The following is a 19,523-nucleotide window of genomic DNA, read 5'->3' as shown; positions in this document are numbered from 1 at the left end:
GGGGGGGGTCTGCTGGATTTACTAACCTCGTTACTACAAGACTGTGAGCACAGGAGGGTCCCGATCACCATGTACTCCCCCCAGAGTCTCCACCGCTGGGGCATCACTCATAGTGACAGTATGGAGCGGTTAGCATACAGCCAAGGTAGGTTGGGAAATAGTGTCAGAAAGAATAACCCTATGTAATATATAATTACAACTCCTTTCAACTCCATACAATGCTCTTGTTCAATGGTTTCACATCACTAAACTGAAGCAAAGCGTTTCCCTTGTCTGCAGTTCCCTCATCAAGCATTTAAGATGTCCCCTTGGCCTCTGATAAATGAAATGGTGCGAGGCATTGTTTGCAATCTGATGACATTTTAAAGACTAAAATAATCAGCTGAATAATCAAGGAAATAATTGTCAGATTCATTCATAATTAAAACAATAATGTGTTGCCGACAGCCATGCATGTCATGTAGCATTCAGGTCTCACTTAAAACTTTAAGCATGTTATCAACGCTATCCTCAGCCTGGCTCTTCATGCACTTATATCTCCTCTTTACTGGTGCCTGAGTGGTTGTCTCCTTGTTCCACTGTGATGGTTGTTATTCAAGAACTTTCCTCTCTGGGTTCATAATATGACATTGAAAGTAAGGCAGCCAGGATGTTCGAAATACTGAGGTGATGACTCCAACTTCCCCCCAGCAGAACTCCACCCACTTAACACAATATGACCCAGCAACCAATCAAAACATCCGAATTTAAAGAAATCACAAAGTTGTATTTTATTTAACTATACTATATGCATTTTTGGATTCATAATTCAGGAGTTTAAAAAAACACATTTTGCCGTAAACAATTAGACATCAACATGTATAACAGGCCTATGTTTTGATCAAATATGACTATACCACGGAGTGTTCATACCAAAAATACCAGAAATACAACTGTCGATGAATAATACAGATCATGTTGTTGCTGAAATAAAAGTACAAACATATTATTTTGGAAATTTAGAGTATTCTCTGAACGAAAAAGCCCCATGTGAGGATTAGACAATTATATTGTGTCAATTGAAAGCAGCATTTTTAGTTCAGTAGTTTAATCAACTCACAATGGATCATATTGTATTAGCTCCATGTTTCATGTGTAAACTCTTGATTTGTTATGCGAATATAACTGTCAAAATAAGTAGAGCAAAAATAAAATATTTATAGAAGCACTCAAGTAGAGTACAAGTACCTAAAATATGTACCCAAGTATAACATTTGAGTTAACTAATTTAATTGCATTCCACCTTGCAGAAATATTAACGTCCACAGTGGGAGCTGTTCAAAGAGAAATGTTGGACACTTATTTTTACCCAGCGACATATCTTAAAATAGAGTCTGGGTCCTGTTGTCTCCAAGCATCTCGGTCCCCCGACACGCAGTAACATCCTCCACCTGGCGGTAGCGCTGCAGTTCCCCCTTCGAGCAGCAGGGGGCGCCACACCGACATCACAGCGGCCACTGAAATCATTAACGTCAGCTACGTCGTGCTGCCTTTTGTGTCTCTGCTGAGCCCGTTGACGCCGCCCCTACGGAGGGTGCAGTTTGGCCGCCGGGAGCCCAACTGTCGGTTTAGGTCTGCGGGCTTGTAAACACATCTCCACAGCACCGGGATGTACGGACAACGACCGTGTCCATCGAGAAGCCGCTGTCCGCGCCTTTGCATGTAACACCGACTCCCAACGGTTTTGTAGTACGGGAGCGTTACGACGGTTGGTTGGTGACTGTCGTCAGGCGTGTCATCGCTGCGGCCGGTGGTATTACAGGTATTTCTATGCTGCGGGTTGTCACAATGGTCGCCGGTTGAAAATTGCTCCACGACGCCTCTCCCCGCCGCTCACGGTTAGCTAACCGTATGAATCTGGCTCTCTCCGCTCGCACCGACCAGCAGCTCTTTTTTTGTTGTTGTTGTCTCGGAGGCACCTGAACATGGCATCGCCCGCAGAGCACGACCTGGCGCTGTCTGAAGCGGACAGCAGCAGAGAGAAGGCTCAGATGTTTGGGGTTTTGAGGCTGCAGGAGGAGAAATCCGGGGTCGGGGATAAAGCTAACAGTAGCAACACGGCGAGAGGAGGAGGAGGAGGAGACGGGCGATGGCAGGCTCCGATCTTCGCGTTGGCCAGGAAAGCATCCGAGACTATTTCAGGGAGTATGCACGTCCTGCCCAAAGTGTCTGAGCACAGGACGTCTCTTTCCGCGGACTGGACCGTCCAAGGTAGAGTATGATCAGCACCAGGGGGCGTGATGTTCGTACAGGGAGTGTCTGGTTAATAATAATCAGACACCCGGTTATTTTAAGGTCACGTGAGGAATTGTGACCTTCCATAACTGTGCTCATCAGTTTCTTAATAGAACAGTTCCATCTGCTATTTGGAGAACTGTGTGTGTGCGTGTCTGTGTCTGTGTGTGTGTACGTGTGTACGCACCAGCCTATGCACACATCCTCCCTGTTCTTTCATATCTAACATTACCTCATCGCCTTGTGTGTGTGTGTGTGTGTGTGTGTGTGTGGGGGGGGGCAATTGGTTGATCAAAGATCAGCGCTGCTCACGTGCTGTGATGATACCCCTCGCATATCAATGTGAGCGGTGTTACTGTAGCTGTGTGCTGTCTTTCTTATTTCCTTATCACCATTCATGTTGTTTGTTTTTGTTGCCTTGATATTAATACATATGACGTTTTCGTATGTGCAGCTGCAACTAAATTAATCTGTTTTCATTTTTTTATTACTTTTTTTTCTCAATAAATATAAAAACCATTTTCCAGAGCCCAAGCAGATGTCTTTAAATGTCCAACTCACAATTTTAAACCCAACCATATTGCATTTTTAGGATTATATAAAACACATAAAAGCAGCAAAAAAGTATTTTTTAACAAGCTTGACAAGAGACTGATGCTTCTGAATCATAATAGTTTCTGGTTAATCTGCCGATGAGCAACATCTGTTGTTTATGCAGAACTCCCAACAGCAAGAAGATATTTTGATTTGTCTTTCTTTTAACAAGAACACACGAGATACATTTTCGAGTAATATTTTTTTAAGGATTACATTTTTTTTTTAATCGACACAATTGCATCAAGTGAAACATAGTATTTCGTTCCTCAGCGTTTGCTGTCTTGCTGTAGAGGTCACATGGTGACGGAGGCATTCAAAGGGTTTCTGTTCTTGTCTCGTATCCTCTGGACTCCCAAAAGTCTTGCTCTCTCTCAAGAAATCATCTGTTGATTTGTCAGCGTCTCTGCCTCCAAGCCAAGCTGCTGGGGCAACAAAGCTCTTCTTCATTGCTTGGCAACATGTCTGCACTTTTCCACCTGACATTGTTCTGTCCTGCTCTGGTGTTTGGCTACACATTAACCCAAAGGTCCACTCAAAGTGTAGAGCATTTATAGGCATATCTCTTTGGGAGTTTCTCTGTTTCAGTCCCAAGAGTTTTTAAAGAAGGGAAATATATATATATATATATATATATGTTGTATTAAGTGTGGCTTTTGTCCTGCAGCCCAGCGAGACCCCATGTCTATGGAGCGAGCCAACCTGCTGAACATGGCCAAGCTGAGTATTAAAGGGCTGATCGAGTCGGCTCTGAGCTTCGGACGAACTCTGGACTCGGACTACCCACCTCTCCAGCAGTTCTTTGTAGTCATGGAGCACTGCCTCAAACACGGCCTCAAAGGTAAGAGGAGCCTCCCACCTTATGAAAACTACATGTCAAAGTGTGCCGTGGTTTTAAGATGTTCCTGTGCTTTCTGCTTGTCTCTTCTCTCTGCAGTGAAGAAGTCCTTTCTGGGCTTCAGCAAGTCTCTCTGGGGGCCTCTGGAGCTGGTGGAGAAACTGTGTCCGGAAGCGGTAGAGATCTCGGTCTCTGTACGAGACCTGCCTGGACTTAAGTAAGGAGTACATTTATATCCACACACACACACACACCTGTGCTCACACACAACTTAACCTTATGCTGGAGGAACATGAGCCACAACCACAGACACTTACATTTCCCAGTAACATGAGAATGTGATGTGAGCCGGATCAGGGAAATACCTGATTTTTTAAATTTACTTTCACATCACCTTTACTCTCCCTGCTGCCTCACTTCCTCCAATTTCTCAATATTTTTTATTATTATTTCCTCTTTTTGTAACTGCATTTTTAATCAAACCCTGTTAAAAGCACCACGTTTAATAGAAGTAATTATACTGTAAATTGTGGACAATAGACATCTTTTAAAAGGCCATGATGCAATGGTGCAGTCGTATACTTCCGGTTAGGTGTATGCTTTTCAATTTAAATCCTACAAGAACTATAATTGAACACACATAAATGTTGATAGTGCCTAATATGGGTGGTAGAATATCAACTTGAAAAGCCCTACTGGTGCGCCTTACATCATTTATCTTAAGTCGTGTCCTCTAGTTAGGACATGTACTCTCATTTATGTACATGCTATCCACATCATGCTTTACTCTATTATTCAGTTCTCAGTCACACATACCAGATCTTCCAGGGCTGAGATCAAGGGAGCAACATTCAGGTCTCGCTGGTCCATTAAAATAGGAAACATTCGTGTTGCTTTAGATGGAGAACAGAGTCTGTTTCCTTTGGTGGTGCTGAGTCAGACCAACGGACATGTAGCAGAGCAGTGTTGCAACACCATGTACAAGTTACTGAGACGAGCCTGTGTGAAGTGGAGACTGCAATAAACACATAAAAGAACCTAATTAGATCCAAACAACAAAACAAAGCTCAAATCGAGGCATGTGTGTGTGTGTGTGTGTGTTTCAGGACTCCATTAGGCAGGGCTAGAGCTTGGTTGCGTCTGGCTCTCATGCAGAAACGACTTGCCGACTACCTACGACTCCTCATCACCAGAAAAGATCTGCTCAGGTACACACACACATTTTCAGATAGCAATTGAAAAAATTTCTTTTGGAAAAAAAATACCGTAATTAAAGTATATACGTTTTTTATATTTCCAACAAGAATGTCAGTCTTAAAAATATTTGTGTTTATACATATTCATGATAAAACTCATTGATAAGAAGCAGTTAATATCACTCTAAATCTCCTGAAATGTATTTGAATATTTAAAAAATGACAGCTTGTTCTTGCACCAAAGACTTATCACATCCACGGTAACGATGAAATCAATCTAAGCTCCCTGAAGTGTGTATTGTTATATTTATTGTTTTGTATTTTCCTCCACAGTGATTTCTATGAGAACTCAGCACTGATGCTGGAGGAGGAGGGAGCCGTGATCGTGGGCCTGCTGGTGGGCCTCAACGTCATCGATGCGAACCTGTGTGTGAAAGGCGAGGACCTGGACTCTCAGGTAACCAGTGTTTTAAGACCGTTGGACCAGAACAATACAGCAGACCTTAAGACATTGTTTCAATGTGTGTATTTGATGATGTGGCTGCTTTACAGCATGTTTGCAGCTGATATCCGTTCAACTCGTCAGTAACTCTGGTTTTGGGAGGCAGACACGGCTTGTTTGTTTTGTCACGTTATCTTTGCATCGAGAGCAGACGCCGTGGTGTCGTGTTTCTTCGGGTGGACACTTTGTCCTCAGTGCAAACACATGTTCTCACTAATGCACACTCCCCGCTCCGACTGTTTACACCTGAGTGACTGACATACTTGTAACATGAAGCCACATGGAATAAATAGTTTGTTTAGATGCGGTTATTTTCTGAGCCTTCACACACTGATGTGTGTGATGGCAGGTGTAAAAGAGGTCTGATTCTATTCCTAAAGCCGAGATAATACATTTAAATAATGATAAGAAAGCATATTTGGTTATTTATTGAATTGATTAATATGTAAAAAAGCTAAAAAAAATGTAATTCTATTATTTCACTTAATAAAAAAAGATATTTAATTTACCACTATATTTAATATATTAAAAAAGTGAAATACAGAAAATCTTCACATTAGAGAGGCTGGAATCAAATGACATTTTCCCCTTGCAAAATAATTGAACCAATTAATTGATTATCAGAAATGTTGCAGATAACTTTTCTTTTGGTTGACTCGGTGAGATACTTTTCAATGATTTATCGACTCTACGTTTTTTTAAGATTATAACTGCGTGGTAGTTTCTACTAGTGCTATTAGTAAACGCTGTCGGTAGATGTTAACTGCCTGCTATCAGATTTACAATTAGTATCTAGTTTTTTTGGTGTGGGTTTTGATTTCTTTAACCACATAATCTCAATCAATGGTTGTGCAAACATTGCTTTTCATAATATATTTCATTTTGAGTGATGCCATCTTATTTATTTATTTGAGGTTGGGGTGATCGACTTCTCCATGTACTTGAAGAATGACATAGATGAATACAGGGGTGATGAGAGGTACGATATTTTATTGTCCCCCCCCCCCCCCAAACTTCCTCCCACATGTGATACAGAGCTCTGTTTTACATCTGTTTCCTTGGCAACAGGAATAGCCAGATGGCGTCAATCTTGGATCAGAAGAACTATGTTGAGGAACTGAACCGGCAACTCAAGTAAGACATTTGTTATTTATTGGAAACGGACGTGTCTGCAGGGTTCACGGAGATGTTGATGGTGTCATTAACTTTAAGGACATTAGAAGAAAGAGAAGAAGAGGAAGTCCTACCTGATTTCTTTCTGGTTCTTTTCTTTCCATCCATCTGATGGTATGATGCCTTGAATAAAAGGCAAAAGGCTGATTGCACGTTAAAATAGATCCAGTGAACCCGTCTGCTTGTTTCAGAAGTACAATGTCCTACTCATTTAAGCACAGACTGTCAATCACACTTCCTTTTTTTAGTTTTCCTTTTTTTCTCTCTCACTAACTTAATATAACATTTCAATGAAATTAGATTGAATACGGCCTTAAATGGAAATATTTCCATCCCGATGTCGATACCTGGGCTTTTGAGTACAAAACCAATACTAGTGTTTAATATGCTGTATGACTCACTGTGTGGAAGTGACTGGGATCTTTTAGGTGTGAGTAAACATCAGGCTGAACATACTGTATTAGTGCTGTGGATATTGAGTCAAATTCAGGTGTGTTAGTCTGGAGTGTGACACTTCAGTCCTTTAAACATATGAGTGCCATTAAACCTCTTTAACAGGATAACAGCTCAAAAGCCACAGCTGTTCTACATTAAGCTGTAAACCTCAGAAGAGGTATCAGAGGTCTGTTTAAGTTACACATTTTAACACTCAGTTGTTCTAATCCCATATTCTGAATAATGTGTTGGTACGTGAAATTCAGTGAGACTCAAAAATAAACAAGATCTCTGTTTTTGTGTCCAGCTCCACAGTTCATGGTCTTCAGGGCCGAGTGGAGACGTTAGAGAAGTCCAACACTAAACTCGTAGAGGAGGTGAGACCCACACTCAAAATATCTGTGTATTAGATTTTAACTCTGGTGAGAAGGCGGAGCTTTAACCTGCAGAGTTTATGTGGCCGTCTCTACATCGCGACTGAAACGCCCGTTGTTATGTTTCACTTTTCACTGAAGGGTCGTGATTTGATTCGGATCCGTCTGCTTCGTCTGTTACATGTTATCATGTAATAATTCAGTCGTGTATGTTTGTGTTTAACTAAATACTGCATTTGTTTGTGTGTGTGCAGTTAGCCATAGCCAAGAACAACATCATCAAACTGCAGGAAGAAAACCAGCAGCTGCGGAGTGAAAACAGCATTATTCTCCAGAAGACACAGGAACATTTAGAGGTACGCATGCACACGTCTAGCGCCGTGAGCCACAGAGAAACATTGATTTGGTGAAGCCACACCCGAAACCAACACTCTAGATCTCCGCCTTTGAATTGTAACGTTGATATTTTTCAACCGTGAACCTATTTTTCCATGTTGTTATATCTATGTGACCAAAAGGGGAAAGTACAGAAGTTACCCTGAAATATTCCATTAATTATTACCATCTCTGACTACAAATTGATGCATGAAATGGCTGACATGTTCTTACCGTTGACATTATTTATTCAGGTGACCCAAGGCGATGCGTCAGTGGAGAAAGATACGTACAAACAGTCGCGTCAAGGATTGGACGAGATGTACAACGACGCTCAGAGGCAACTGAAGGATGAGTGTCAGATCAGACAGGTGTGTGTGTGTGTGTGTGTGTGTGTGTGTGTGTGTGTGTGTGTGTGTGTGTGTGTGTGTGTGTGTGTGTGTGTGTGTGTGTGTGTGTGTGTGTGTGTGTGTGTGTGTGTGTGTGTGTGTGTGTGTGTGTGTGTGTGTGTGTACGAACGAACAGATCTACATGTATTTTCAGGATGTGGAGAATGAGCTGGTATGCCAGATGTCGATGAAACAGGAAATGGACTTTGCCATGAAACTTCTGGAGCAAGATATTCATGAAAAGCAGGTCAGCGCACATTTTCCTTTCACTTCACCCCCCGCCTTCCTTTTTAAACACTTCGTTATTTACAAAATGTCTCAAGAGATGAAAGTGGACAAAATATTGACGGAAGGAAAATACTTTACAATAAAACACCCTTTTTCTTTCATCGGTATCCATTATGACTTACAAATAGAAAAAGAAAATCACAACACGTGAAGAATAAAAAATGTGCAAAAATATATGGGTCAGCCTTTGATTTGTTAATCGTGAGCTTCATGATAAAGGACCGTTTGGCTACCGAGAAATATATTTCAAACTGTTAAAATATTGATCATAAGAATGAGTCTGTTGCTCCGGAGTGTCATCACAATGGGAGATCACGTGATGAACCCGTTGGGGGCACGAAGGACGACTTAATGTTCACACGGGGCAGTCGTATCTCTCTCGCAGCCCGGCCAGCGTCGGCCGCTCACCACCGACACGTGAACTCTGCGAAATAAACGCCACCGGCTGACATTCGTAGCCGAGCTGTGACATACAGGAGCTCTCATCGCAGCCGCATCACACATCCCAGCAGCCTCCTTGACATCTTTGCACAGGAAGACAAGGGCGTGTAGAATGGGAATTATATATCATGTATTGTGACAGACAAAATATATTTCAGCTTGCTTAAATTCCAGTGAAACATGTGTGACCCAGGAGAGTCGATACAGGCTCCAAACACACATCACGGCTTTGGTTTTCATCTCCAGGACACGCTGATCGGACTGAGACATCAACTGGATGAAGTCAAAGTCATCAACGTAGAGATGTACCAGAAGATGCAGGTAAAAACACGCCTCACCTGGTTGCACTCGCACTGTAATCATCGCCATTACTTACGACTTTTCTCGTTTGTTAGTCGTCTGACGATGAGATGAAGAAGAAGAACGACGTGATCACTCGCCTGGAAGAGAAGACCAATCAGATCACTGCCACCATGAAGCAGCTTGAGCAAAGGTAAGATATGCTGCCTGGAGAGGAACATCCCTCCGTCCGTCCCATGTGTCTCCTTGGTCTCTCCTTCAAACTCCTCTGATGTCCCGTTAAAACCTTTGAACCAAAACCTACATTATCCTCTTTTAACAAAGTCCCCGAGACCCTTTAACAGCATTTACTCAAATATAATCCAAAATTATGTAATAGGACTTATTCACAAAAAAGTATCGCTTTTATTGACCAGATAATTATGCTCTTTTTAATAACTACTGCAAATTACATCGGACATTATTAATAGCGCTGCATGTTGAAGAAGCAGAAGAGAACAGGAGGGGGGGGGGGGGGATTCAAGCCTTCCTCCTCATCAGTGTTTCTTGGAGGAACTTGGTGAGGAGTTTGTCCTCCTCGTCGCCTCCTTACATCTTCTTGTGCCTCCATTTATTCTGCAAACAAAATGTTCCAGTTATAAAACATTATTTCTTTACCTAACATTGCAACAAGTGATGGGATCGATAAGTCTCACGTTGCGTTCCTCGATAGCAGCCAAAACAATCATCAAACACACGGCTGTTGTTATTTGAAGCCGCTTCATCTCCTCGGCTCCCCTTAAATTAAAGTGTCTTTATTCCTTCTGACGTTAGCAAAGTGTTTTTCTTTGTGCAAAAGTTGCCTAAAATAAATCTAATTTATTAAGCTTATAATGAAAGCTTTTACTTGAAAGAGACCTGGCAGAAAAAAATATGCTTAACTTGACCCGATGCAGTGTTTCAGAGCACCTATAGTAAAGACCACCTCCACTTACAACATACTCATACACTGTCATGACATTTAACATCAAAGATAGTGTGTGTGTTATCATAAGAAGCTAGATTCCCTAAAACAGGTTGGTACATGGCAGGTCAGAGATATCTGTTTTTATCTTTAACCTTCAGGGGAAAAGAGCAGAAGCAATATTTCCCACAGCAAATAGTGTATTTCATGCTATTGCTTAGGCCATCAGCTACTAACTAAACTGAAGTCTAAATACATTGGAAAACTAGAGCGGGCACTCGGTAGAGCGCATACCTTCGCATATCACAAGATTGGGCATTGAATTATGAACATGTTGGCATTAGTTGCATGCCAATTGGATACAAATTGACCATAAAAAGAAGATTCTGACCTTTTCGTGACCTTGACCTTTGACCCGATTGATCCCAAAATCTAATCAAATGGTCCCCGGATAATAACCAATCATCCCACCAAATTTCATGCGATTCGGTTAAATACTTTTTGAGTTATGCGAGTAACACGCATACAAATAAATACACGCCGATCAAAACATTACCTTCCGCATTTTCAATGCGAAGGTAATAATCAACGATGTCCAGAGGCAAGTCCTCATCATGTCTAATAAATGACCCTGCTGGTATTTTCATGCGCGCTCGTCGTCTCGCTCACTGCTGCCCTCCCCAGTCCGTGTTTGATGCTCCACATCTGCTGCTTCATTGGTGTGTTATGACTCCTCCTCACCTCATCTTCTGCCAGTCAACTCGATACATCCCTCCCCTCTCCTCTCCCATTGGTTTAAATATGTTCCATCCGTTTCGTGATTGGTTGTGAATGTCTTTTGCTGTGTGTACAGCAGGCTGGTAGGACACAGACCCTGGGTACACTGGGGGTTTTTTTTTCAGTGGGATTTTTGTGTTGAAGAAGTCAGAAATTTCCTGACGGCCACTGTTTAAGAATATTTACCAGCTTATTAGAGCTAAAGCTCCCCCCTCAGGGTTAAACATGTCGGCTTCTTCGAGAGATCAGGCGTACATCGCTCATGTTGATAGTAGACACCACCTTTTGTCTGCTCTAGTTTTATTCACTCATCTGTCCGCGTGACCCTTCCGTGCTTCCCCACCTCTTCTCATCCCTCATACATATACTGTGGATGTGTCCAGCGGCAGCCTGCAATCAGACGTCTGTGTATTTAATGCCTTTTTTTTTTTTTTTACCCTGACTGCTGTGCTGCTGTGATGTTAAAAGTCACTTCAAAGTGTTCAGTGTGACCGGCGTCCACTTAGAATACTGATGTATTGACATCCTTTCTTCCTTCCTCCTTTTCTTTCCTCCTCCTTTCCTCCGTTCCGTTTGTCTCTTTTATGCCATCCATCCGATCATCCATCCATGTGTTTTTTTTTTTTCTCCCCCTTGAAATCACGTTTTCATTGATTTCCTGATTTGATCCCCCTCTCTCCTCCGTGCAGCGACAGGGATCTGCTAAGTCAGACCCGATCGCTTGCTATGTCGTTTGTTAAGTGTGCCAGCACAGACACAGAGCACCAGTACAAGCTAGTGAAGGACATCTCCTTCTGAGGACACACACACACACACACACACACACACACACGCAGAGACCCGCCCACATTATGATTGAATGAATAAACGCACTCGACTCAAAGGGAACATTCCTGTTTTCTTTGCACACTATATTCCGATGGTTTTAATGAACCAGAGAGCGGCCAAAGAATCGGGTGCAACTAGAATCTACGGTTCGGTCCTTTTTTTGAGTTACTGAAACGACGTCGTCACCAGCCGATTGCCGGGATTCTTTGAGGCCGCTGCAACGAGTTTCAAGATCTTTCATTGAATCTTCCTCAGACAACATGACTTGGTCTGCGTTCGGAGGGTTTCCCCTGAACGTCCTCATGTAGGCGGTCAGCTAACGGTTTTAATCATAACTCATTGTACTTTTAATAGAAACATTTTGAACTAGAACGGGCACTCGGTAGAGCGCATCCCTTCGCATATCACAAGATTGGGCATTGAATTATGAACATGTTGGCATTAGTTGCATGCCAATTGGATAAAAATGTACCGCGCTATGGTAAAAAGAAGATTTTGACCTTTTCGTGACCTTGACCTTTGACCCGATCGGTCCCAAAATCTAATCAAATGCTCCCCAATCATCCCACCGAATTTCATGCGATTCGGTTTAAAACTTTTTTAGTTATGCGAGTAACACGCATACAAATAAATAAAAATTAAAAAAATAAACACACGGCGATCAAAACATTACCTTCCGCATTTTCAATGCGAAGGTAATTAGTCGTTAACATTTTATTTATTCACACACACACACACACATGCGTATGCCACACATTCTTCCTGCCTCCGGTAGTCAGTTTATATGCAGTAACACTGACTAAGATAGTCGACTCTTAGATGTTAGCATAAGGTCGAGTCTCTGTAGTGTTTACGGACCGCGTACATTATTAAGTTGTGATTGTCACCTGGTCTTAGCTGTATGTATTTATTTATTTATTGCAGCCGTCGGTCCATCACAGTCGGTCAGGAGCCTCCTGCTTTGGATCTGTTGCATGTGTGACCCCTCGCGACCTGCTACTGACCGGCTGTGATGACCCCGCGCTGTGCCCGATTTCTTCCCCTTATTCACTCGCTCATTATTCTCCTTTACGGTGTACTCCGTAGTGAGCGGTACATGAAGCTTTCGGACACTTGTTTCGCACTCGTCATCACTTACCGGTGACGAGAACCCCGTAGAGATCGTTTTGTGGGATTGTTAGCAGAAAGTCAGACTCATGCCGCTGATGCTACTTTATTTACGTTCCATTGTTGTCATTTTTGAGGACATTATGTCGTGGATATTGGATTTTAGACTCAGATTTCGACCCTGAACTAACATGGCAAAAGGGTCAATGCAGCGCACTTCACAGTAAAAAGGGAGTGATTTCGGACACAGCTCGTCTCCTTCTTGCATAGATTAAACAAAAGTGATGAATTGTAAGGTTTAGCATATGTGAACGGCTCAGTGGGACCAGCAGCGTGAGCTCTGTGTGTGTGCTTTGTTTCTGCAGAACAGACAGAACCGAGCCAAATGTAAAGAAGTGTAGGTCCACAGCTGTAAACCTCTGGAGCTTGAATGTGTTGATGTCTCTCTTTGGCCGATTTAATGACTTATGTGATGGATCAGGAAGTAATCCTGCTACCAATTCTAACTCCGTGTTCATAGTACTGTAACTCCTCTCAATTTTTAGAAGAATAAACAATCGGTACACTACTGTCGTTTACCACCAATAAAGTTAGAGGGTTTTAAAAGTGTTGGTGTGGTTTGAGTTTTTTTTCCCCCACATTCAGAGAACTCTTAGCAGGTAGACACTGGACATTCATTGTGTAATAAGCTCTTAATAAGCCTTAAGATTTAGGATTTGTGACATCATCCCCGTTGTTTTAGGATATGAAATGGCTTAAAAAGATCTCAAACTTTAATTAAAATCGTCCTGTTCCAAAAACACACGACAAAAGGATCCCATCTGTACAACATCGGGTGAAAGATGATGCAATCGGCATATTTCTCGAGTCAAAATGCTTTGACGACACTGAGTGCACTGAGATGCGACGGTCAGTTAGCGGTCATCTTTTAGTTTCTTGTCCATTCAGTTGCTTCTAGGTGGTTTTTCCCTCATTGTTTCATCACTCGTCTTCATTTTGACTCGCCCGTTTGTAATCTTTCCTTTCTTTTTTAACCCCTCAATTCTCCTCCCCTCGGTCTCAGTTTGACTGGTGTTGCAGCGAAGAAAAACGACAACACCGTCCTTCACCCCAACCTTCTTCATTCATCCTCAACCATCCCTTCTTTCTACCCCAGAAACCTCAGTCCCTTAACCTGCCTCCTTAGCCTTCACCCTCCTTCCTATCTTCCTCTATTATTTTCTCCCCCCCTCCCCCCCCCCCCCTAGTTTTCTCTCTCCATGGCCCTGAGTTTGTCCCTGGTTATAATGGTGCAGATTACAGGAGGCAGAGAGGCACCGCACCTCGGCCGAGGAGGGGACCAGACGCTTCAAGCTGGACTTTGCCAACAAGGCCGACAGCCTGCAGCGGCAGATCGAACACAGAGAAAAGCAACTGTAAGCCGAACCGCCGTCAAACACCGACCCATCGGTAGACTCACGCACGCACATAGACGCATGAAGACTTAATCTGGAGAATCTGGTGCTCGGAGACAGATGCAACACCATGTAACTGTCCACTTATTATTCAGCGGAGAAACAAACTGAAAGCTTTTCGGAGGTTTAGTGCCGTGGAGTATTCAAACCAGGAAGTTACACGCTCAGCGAGGGTCCATCAGAAGTTCTGGTTTCACTGGCTCCTCCTTTTTATTGTCTGTAATTGTAAGTATTGAGATTTTAAAAAATCTCAAATCTATAGAGGGTTATTGACGAAGCTTCCTTTGACATGAGGAGTTAGTCCTAGTTTATATGAACCTTGTGACCGCACCCAGAAATATTGAAAAGGGGCATTTATGGTTTACACTGTGCAGGATTTGTCAAACCTGTGGATGAAGTCATTTCATGTAATTTCCTTCTTTTAAAAAAAAAACAATTTCTCATCTGCAACTGCATGGTGAGACAGTTATTGGTAAAAAAAGTGAAATAATCCAGTATTCCCTCCTATAATCTGTTCCTCAGTCTCAGTCTCTAGTTTGTTATCGGCGCTGTGTATATGGGATGTCTATGTGTACAGATTGTAAAGCACTCCGAGACAAATTTGTAATTTGTGAGATTGGGCTATACAAATAAACTGAATTGAATTGAATTATATATGTATTTCTACGTTTGTGATGTCCCTTTAGCCAGCAGCTGGAGACGGACCTGAAGATCGAGAGGGAGTGGAGGCAGACGTTACAAAACGATCTGGACCGGGAGAGGGACACGGTGGCTCAGCTCGGCACCGAGGCGCTGCAGATCAACGGGCTCAAAAAGGTGAAAAGACGGAGAGAGGAACGCGCCACGGTTGTGATATTTTTGTGTTATCCTTTGTTAAAGTGTGTAGCTTTGTGTGTGCGACCCAGCATTTGCAGAAGGGGGATCTGATTCGCGTGTCTTGTGTTGTTTTTATGTTTACCCCCCCCCCCCCCCCCCCAGGAGTTCCATCGTCTCCACGATGAAAACGTTCAGCTGAAGATGGTCTGCGAGGACCAAGAACAAGCCCTCAAGGAACTGGGTTCCAAACTGAGCGAGTATGTATGCTTTGTTTAAAAAGCGTCTGACCCCCATAGGCAAATAGTTCATGCCTCCATGCTGTCGACAGCAGCTGACCAGAAGCTTTATATATTTTGACGTTGTCAATCCGCCCTTTATCCACTCGCACTGGAGGATTAACTGATTTTAGATTTTGATGATCAACGATCAAAACCACTGGAACCTCAAATGGGTCGGTCCTATAGTCGTGATATCTCAGGTACGCCGTAAACAAATTCACTCAAATTTGGCACAAACATCCACCTCGAATCAAGATAAACAGTTCTTGATGCTGATTATCAAGGTCAAGGTGCCCCTTACATTCATCCCATTCTCGTGATCGTGATATCTCAGGAACGCCCTGAGGTCACAAACATCAACTTGGACTCGAGGTTCAATTTATTGGAATTTGGTGGTTGCGGAAGTCAAGGTCACTGTGACCTTATCAAGCACATGTTGTCCATAACTCAAGTCAAAGGAAAAGTTTTGGACGAATGAGTATGTGAACTGCAACTTATGGAGGGGAGCAGGTGGTGAATTCACTTATTTCCCTGACACAGCAGCTTTATTCATCTTGTCATCAGATCTAAAATGAAGATTGAAGACATCAAAGAAGCCAACAAAGCTCTCCAGGTAAATTAGCCGTGAGTTAAACGAATGTCTAGTGTTCTAACGTCTCGTCTGATCCAAATCCTTTCCACAACTAAGATGAAAAGTTAAATGAGATATTATTAAAAGAGCAGAGAGAGAAATCAGAGTTCCCGAATGCAGTAATTCGTTTTATTCGTGAAGTAAATGTATTTGTAACACCTCCTATGTAAAAGGAGGGAGGAACTGAGAGTCACTGTGCTGTTTCAGGGGGGTCAGGTGTGGTTGAAGGACAAGGAGGCCAGCCACTGCAAGCTGTGTGAGAAGGAGTTCTCCATCTCGAGACGAAAGGTACATCAGCCAATGACCAGAAATATGTGTTCTTTATCTAATCTGTTATATTATATATATATAATATAGGAGTTCTCCATCTCGAGACGAAAGGTACATCAGCCAATGACCAGAAATATGTGTTCTTTATCTAATCTGTTTTAATCCATCTATATATATATATGGTATAAATGAAAAGATAACCTAGTGAGTGTTGGCTGTTGCAGCCGCCAGGCCTGAAGACACCACTTGCATAAACTCAACAAGACATTTGAGGAGATGTCCGTTCAGGGTTCGTACGGTCATGGAAAACCTGGAAAAGTCATGGAATTTTAAAATGGTTATTTCCAGGCCTGGAAAAGTCATGGAAAAAACTTAAATCATGAAAGTTTGGGAAAGGTCACGGAAATTTGTTATAATCACATGTTCATTTACGCCGAGTTTGAAATAATTAATAAGTTTTTTTAAAGAATGACGCTCAAAATATAAGCCGGCGTACGCTCTCAATACGCAACATTTTCAAAAATGTTCATGTTTATACCGAGATTTCAGTTTGGTCATGGAAATTTGGTTTAAAGTCCTGGAAAAGTCATGGAAATCCATTGGTCAACATGTGTAAGAACCCTGTCCGTTACAGACACGGCTTTAGCCTCAAAGGGCCAGTCATGAAATATTGATTACTCAACGGAAAGAAGATGAATCAGCGACTCGGTTCCCTCAGCAGATAATGTGCGGCCATCGGCACAAACAACAATGTCGACGTTCTTTTCCCGTGTCTCTCTCTCCAGCACCACTGTCGGAACTGTGGGGAGATCTTCTGTAACGGCTGCTCCGACAACGAGCTCCCGCTGCCCGCCTCGCCCAAACCGGTCCGAGTCTGCGACACCTGCCACGCCCTCCTCCTCCAGCGATGCTCCTCCAATCCAACGTGAAGCGCGGCTGCTTCGCGCCATCTGTCGATCGAACCCATCGATCCCCATCTTCTGCCCCGCTGCGGGATCTCCATCTGCCAACTTCTCTCAACGGAAATGCTGCTCGAAATGGACGGTGTGCATGAACATTTAGCGCGTTTAGCTTGGTCTTCATTTACAGGATGAACGCGTCCCTCACAGTGAGCCGTCCGCTTGGCACCGCGACCCTCCTGACGTATGCTCGGCAGTATTCACGGCGACATTGTCATTTTATATGCTAGATAAACATCAGTTCTACAGACCAATCATTTACAGTCAATTCTATCAGTCAAGGTCACTGATATGTAATCAGTGACCTTGACTGATGGGGTCATGCAAAACAGGAATGTCTAAGGACGGCGCTCGGCTCTAAAAGGAGAAACTACTTCACTGCTGCATCTTTAATTTATCAGGCGTCAAACTGTCTGCAATGAAGAGCCAAACAGATGAGATTATATATTTTATAAATACAGCATCCTGGCCTTGTTACCGAGTCTTGACGGCAAAGAAAAGAAAATGATACATCCAACATAAAGGCATACGCATGTTCACAGGCACAAGAGATCACGTCAACCCGAGAGGTTCAATTCAACTTTACTAGATACTTGAAGTTACGACACGGAACTTTAATTGTGGGACTATTTTAGCGACCCCTGTAGTGGATTCCTGTGGATCCCTGTGGTTCCCTGTGGACCCCTGTGGATCCCTGTAGTCCCCTGTGGACCCCTGTGGACCCGAGCACCAGATTCTTTTAAGAAGACCTCTTGTTACTGCTGCAGGTTTCTAAAAAAAAAAAAAGTCATCCACAATCTTCTCGCTGATGGTCTTATTTACTTATGAAGGTCATATTAGTTTTAATTTAAGTCAGTTTCATAACCAGTTACAAGTTCATCATCAGTTACTTTTTTTTGAATTATAAACTGGATACATTTTTGTTTAATTGGCTGTGAGATGATCCGGACTGGCCTTATTTTGTTTTTTACCTGTTTTAGTTTCAGTCTTTTCACAGAAGCAACAGAGACGTGTTCTTGAGACAAAGAAGACACAAAGACTACACTAGTTCCCCTTGTGGCTTTCAAAGGAACTGAAAATGATTTATTTTCATTTTATTTGACAACGCCGGTACCATCTGTGCCTATGTGAACGCCGTGACTATTATCGACTTGTTCTTCTCATGTTGCCAAAATGAGCCCGAGATTTCTACAGAGAGGATTCCTGTTGAGAAAATCTAAGATACTTCAAAAGCAATCGAGATTAATCACCGTTAGTTATCAAACACTAATGCAGCGGAAGCTGCTTTAAGGACCAAGACGAGCAACAAATGGAATCAGAATGCGTAAATGTCTGTTTAGGAGATGAACCACTGACATGACCACTCCACTGACCCGCCAGTGGGTAACAGACTCGAGTGTTACACCTCGGACACAACAGTCAGTTTGTGCACAAGGCAATCCTTTATTACCTCCAATATAGATTAATTTGAAAGTATTTATATTTGATTTTGTATTTTACGCACATTGATTTTTACTTTCCCTGTCCACTGGCAGCAGACGGAGATGTGAGAGAAGAGCCACGTTGTACCGCTGCTCCATTTCTGAGATGGAAAGTTTGAAACCAAACCAATTTAGTTCCTTTTGTATGTTGAATGTGTCGTTCAACTAACGCTGATGATCGTAGAGTCTTCAGTGACGGGTTATTAGAAGAGTTCCACACGCGTTATGACACGAGGTCCACTGCACATTCTGGTTTTGTACTTGTACAATGTTTACCACCTAATTACTTCTTAAGTACTGGAAGCATTGGTTCCAATGGAGAGATGAAACGGGCCTGGGTTCATTTCAATTCAAAGTGTTTTTATTGTTTCAAATATTTAAAAATTCTGTTATTATTATAATATACTGTAGATACTGGAATGCACCCAGGCCTGAACACTTTTTGTACAGTGTCGTTCTTATAAGTCTCCCAGCTTTCAATGGGACGGACACAGTGTTGGCACCACTGTACGCTGTAGATAGGGAATTGTTGATAATCACGGTGACCCTTTAATTTGACTTAATCCCGCCAGTTCAATATTAACTATATTGCCAACAATATGTTTTCTTGAATGTGCAGATGTTTCTGATTAAATCGCATCACAAACACAATTGTTCATGTTTGTTGTTATATTATTGTTTGTCTATTTCTCCTGTGAACATTTACTGTTTTGGGTCTTTTTCTGCTTTTGACTCCCTGAAAACAACTAATTTAGTTTCCTGTTCACACGTCTCATAAGGAGAGGATTCAATCTTTTTAT

General features: G+C 42.5%; 1 protein-coding gene across 5 annotated transcripts; it reads left to right on the top strand.

The window, feature by feature from the left end:
• The first annotated feature begins 4 nt into the window (after nt 1–4).
• rufy2 (RUN and FYVE domain containing 2) lies at nt 5–19,374 on the top strand. 5 transcript variants are annotated; one of them, XM_056413794.1, is made up of 19 exons: nt 5–145; nt 3,536–3,709; nt 3,806–3,923; nt 4,813–4,914; nt 5,236–5,359; nt 6,319–6,383; nt 6,473–6,538; nt 7,320–7,389; nt 7,641–7,742; nt 8,016–8,132; nt 8,305–8,397; nt 9,126–9,200; nt 9,275–9,372; nt 14,130–14,249; nt 14,975–15,104; nt 15,267–15,361; nt 15,947–15,995; nt 16,221–16,301; nt 17,069–19,374. In XM_056413794.1, the coding sequence occupies exons 1-19, from the start codon at nt 70–72 to the stop codon at nt 17,210–17,212; spliced, it is 1,899 nt and encodes a 632-aa protein (XP_056269769.1). In that variant the 5' UTR covers nt 5–69; the 3' UTR covers nt 17,213–19,374. The 5 variants fall into 5 exon arrangements, with proteins under 5 accessions (XP_056269769.1, XP_056269768.1, XP_056269766.1 ...); XM_056413793.1 differs by having other exon boundaries at nt 15,923–15,995; XM_056413791.1 differs by lacking the exon at nt 5–145 and adding an exon at nt 172–2,250 and having other exon boundaries at nt 15,923–15,995.
• The last annotated feature ends 149 nt before the right edge of the window (nt 19,375–19,523 follow it).

The sequence above is a fragment of the Pseudoliparis swirei genome, chromosome 4 (genome assembly GCF_029220125.1).
Source record: "Pseudoliparis swirei isolate HS2019 ecotype Mariana Trench chromosome 4, NWPU_hadal_v1, whole genome shotgun sequence".
Classification (NCBI taxonomy): Eukaryota; Metazoa; Chordata; class Actinopteri; order Perciformes; family Liparidae; genus Pseudoliparis; species Pseudoliparis swirei.
The sequence above is the reverse complement of the archived record's forward strand: the minus strand, read 5'-3'. Positions and strand labels throughout refer to the sequence as shown.

Bases quoted from the DNA above. Each gene is read 5' to 3' on its own strand.
- rufy2 (XM_056413791.1), top strand. From the start codon at position 1,965: ATGGCATCGCCCGCAGAGCACGACCTGGCGCTGTCTGAAGCGGACAGC. The intron at 3,924-4,812 runs GTAAGGAGTACA...TGTGTGTTTCAG, and splicing joins CGAGACCTGCCTGGACTTAA to GACTCCATTAGGCAGGGCTA. The intron at 16,302-17,068 runs GTACATCAGCCA...CTCTCTCTCCAG, and splicing joins TCTCCATCTCGAGACGAAAG to CACCACTGTCGGAACTGTGG.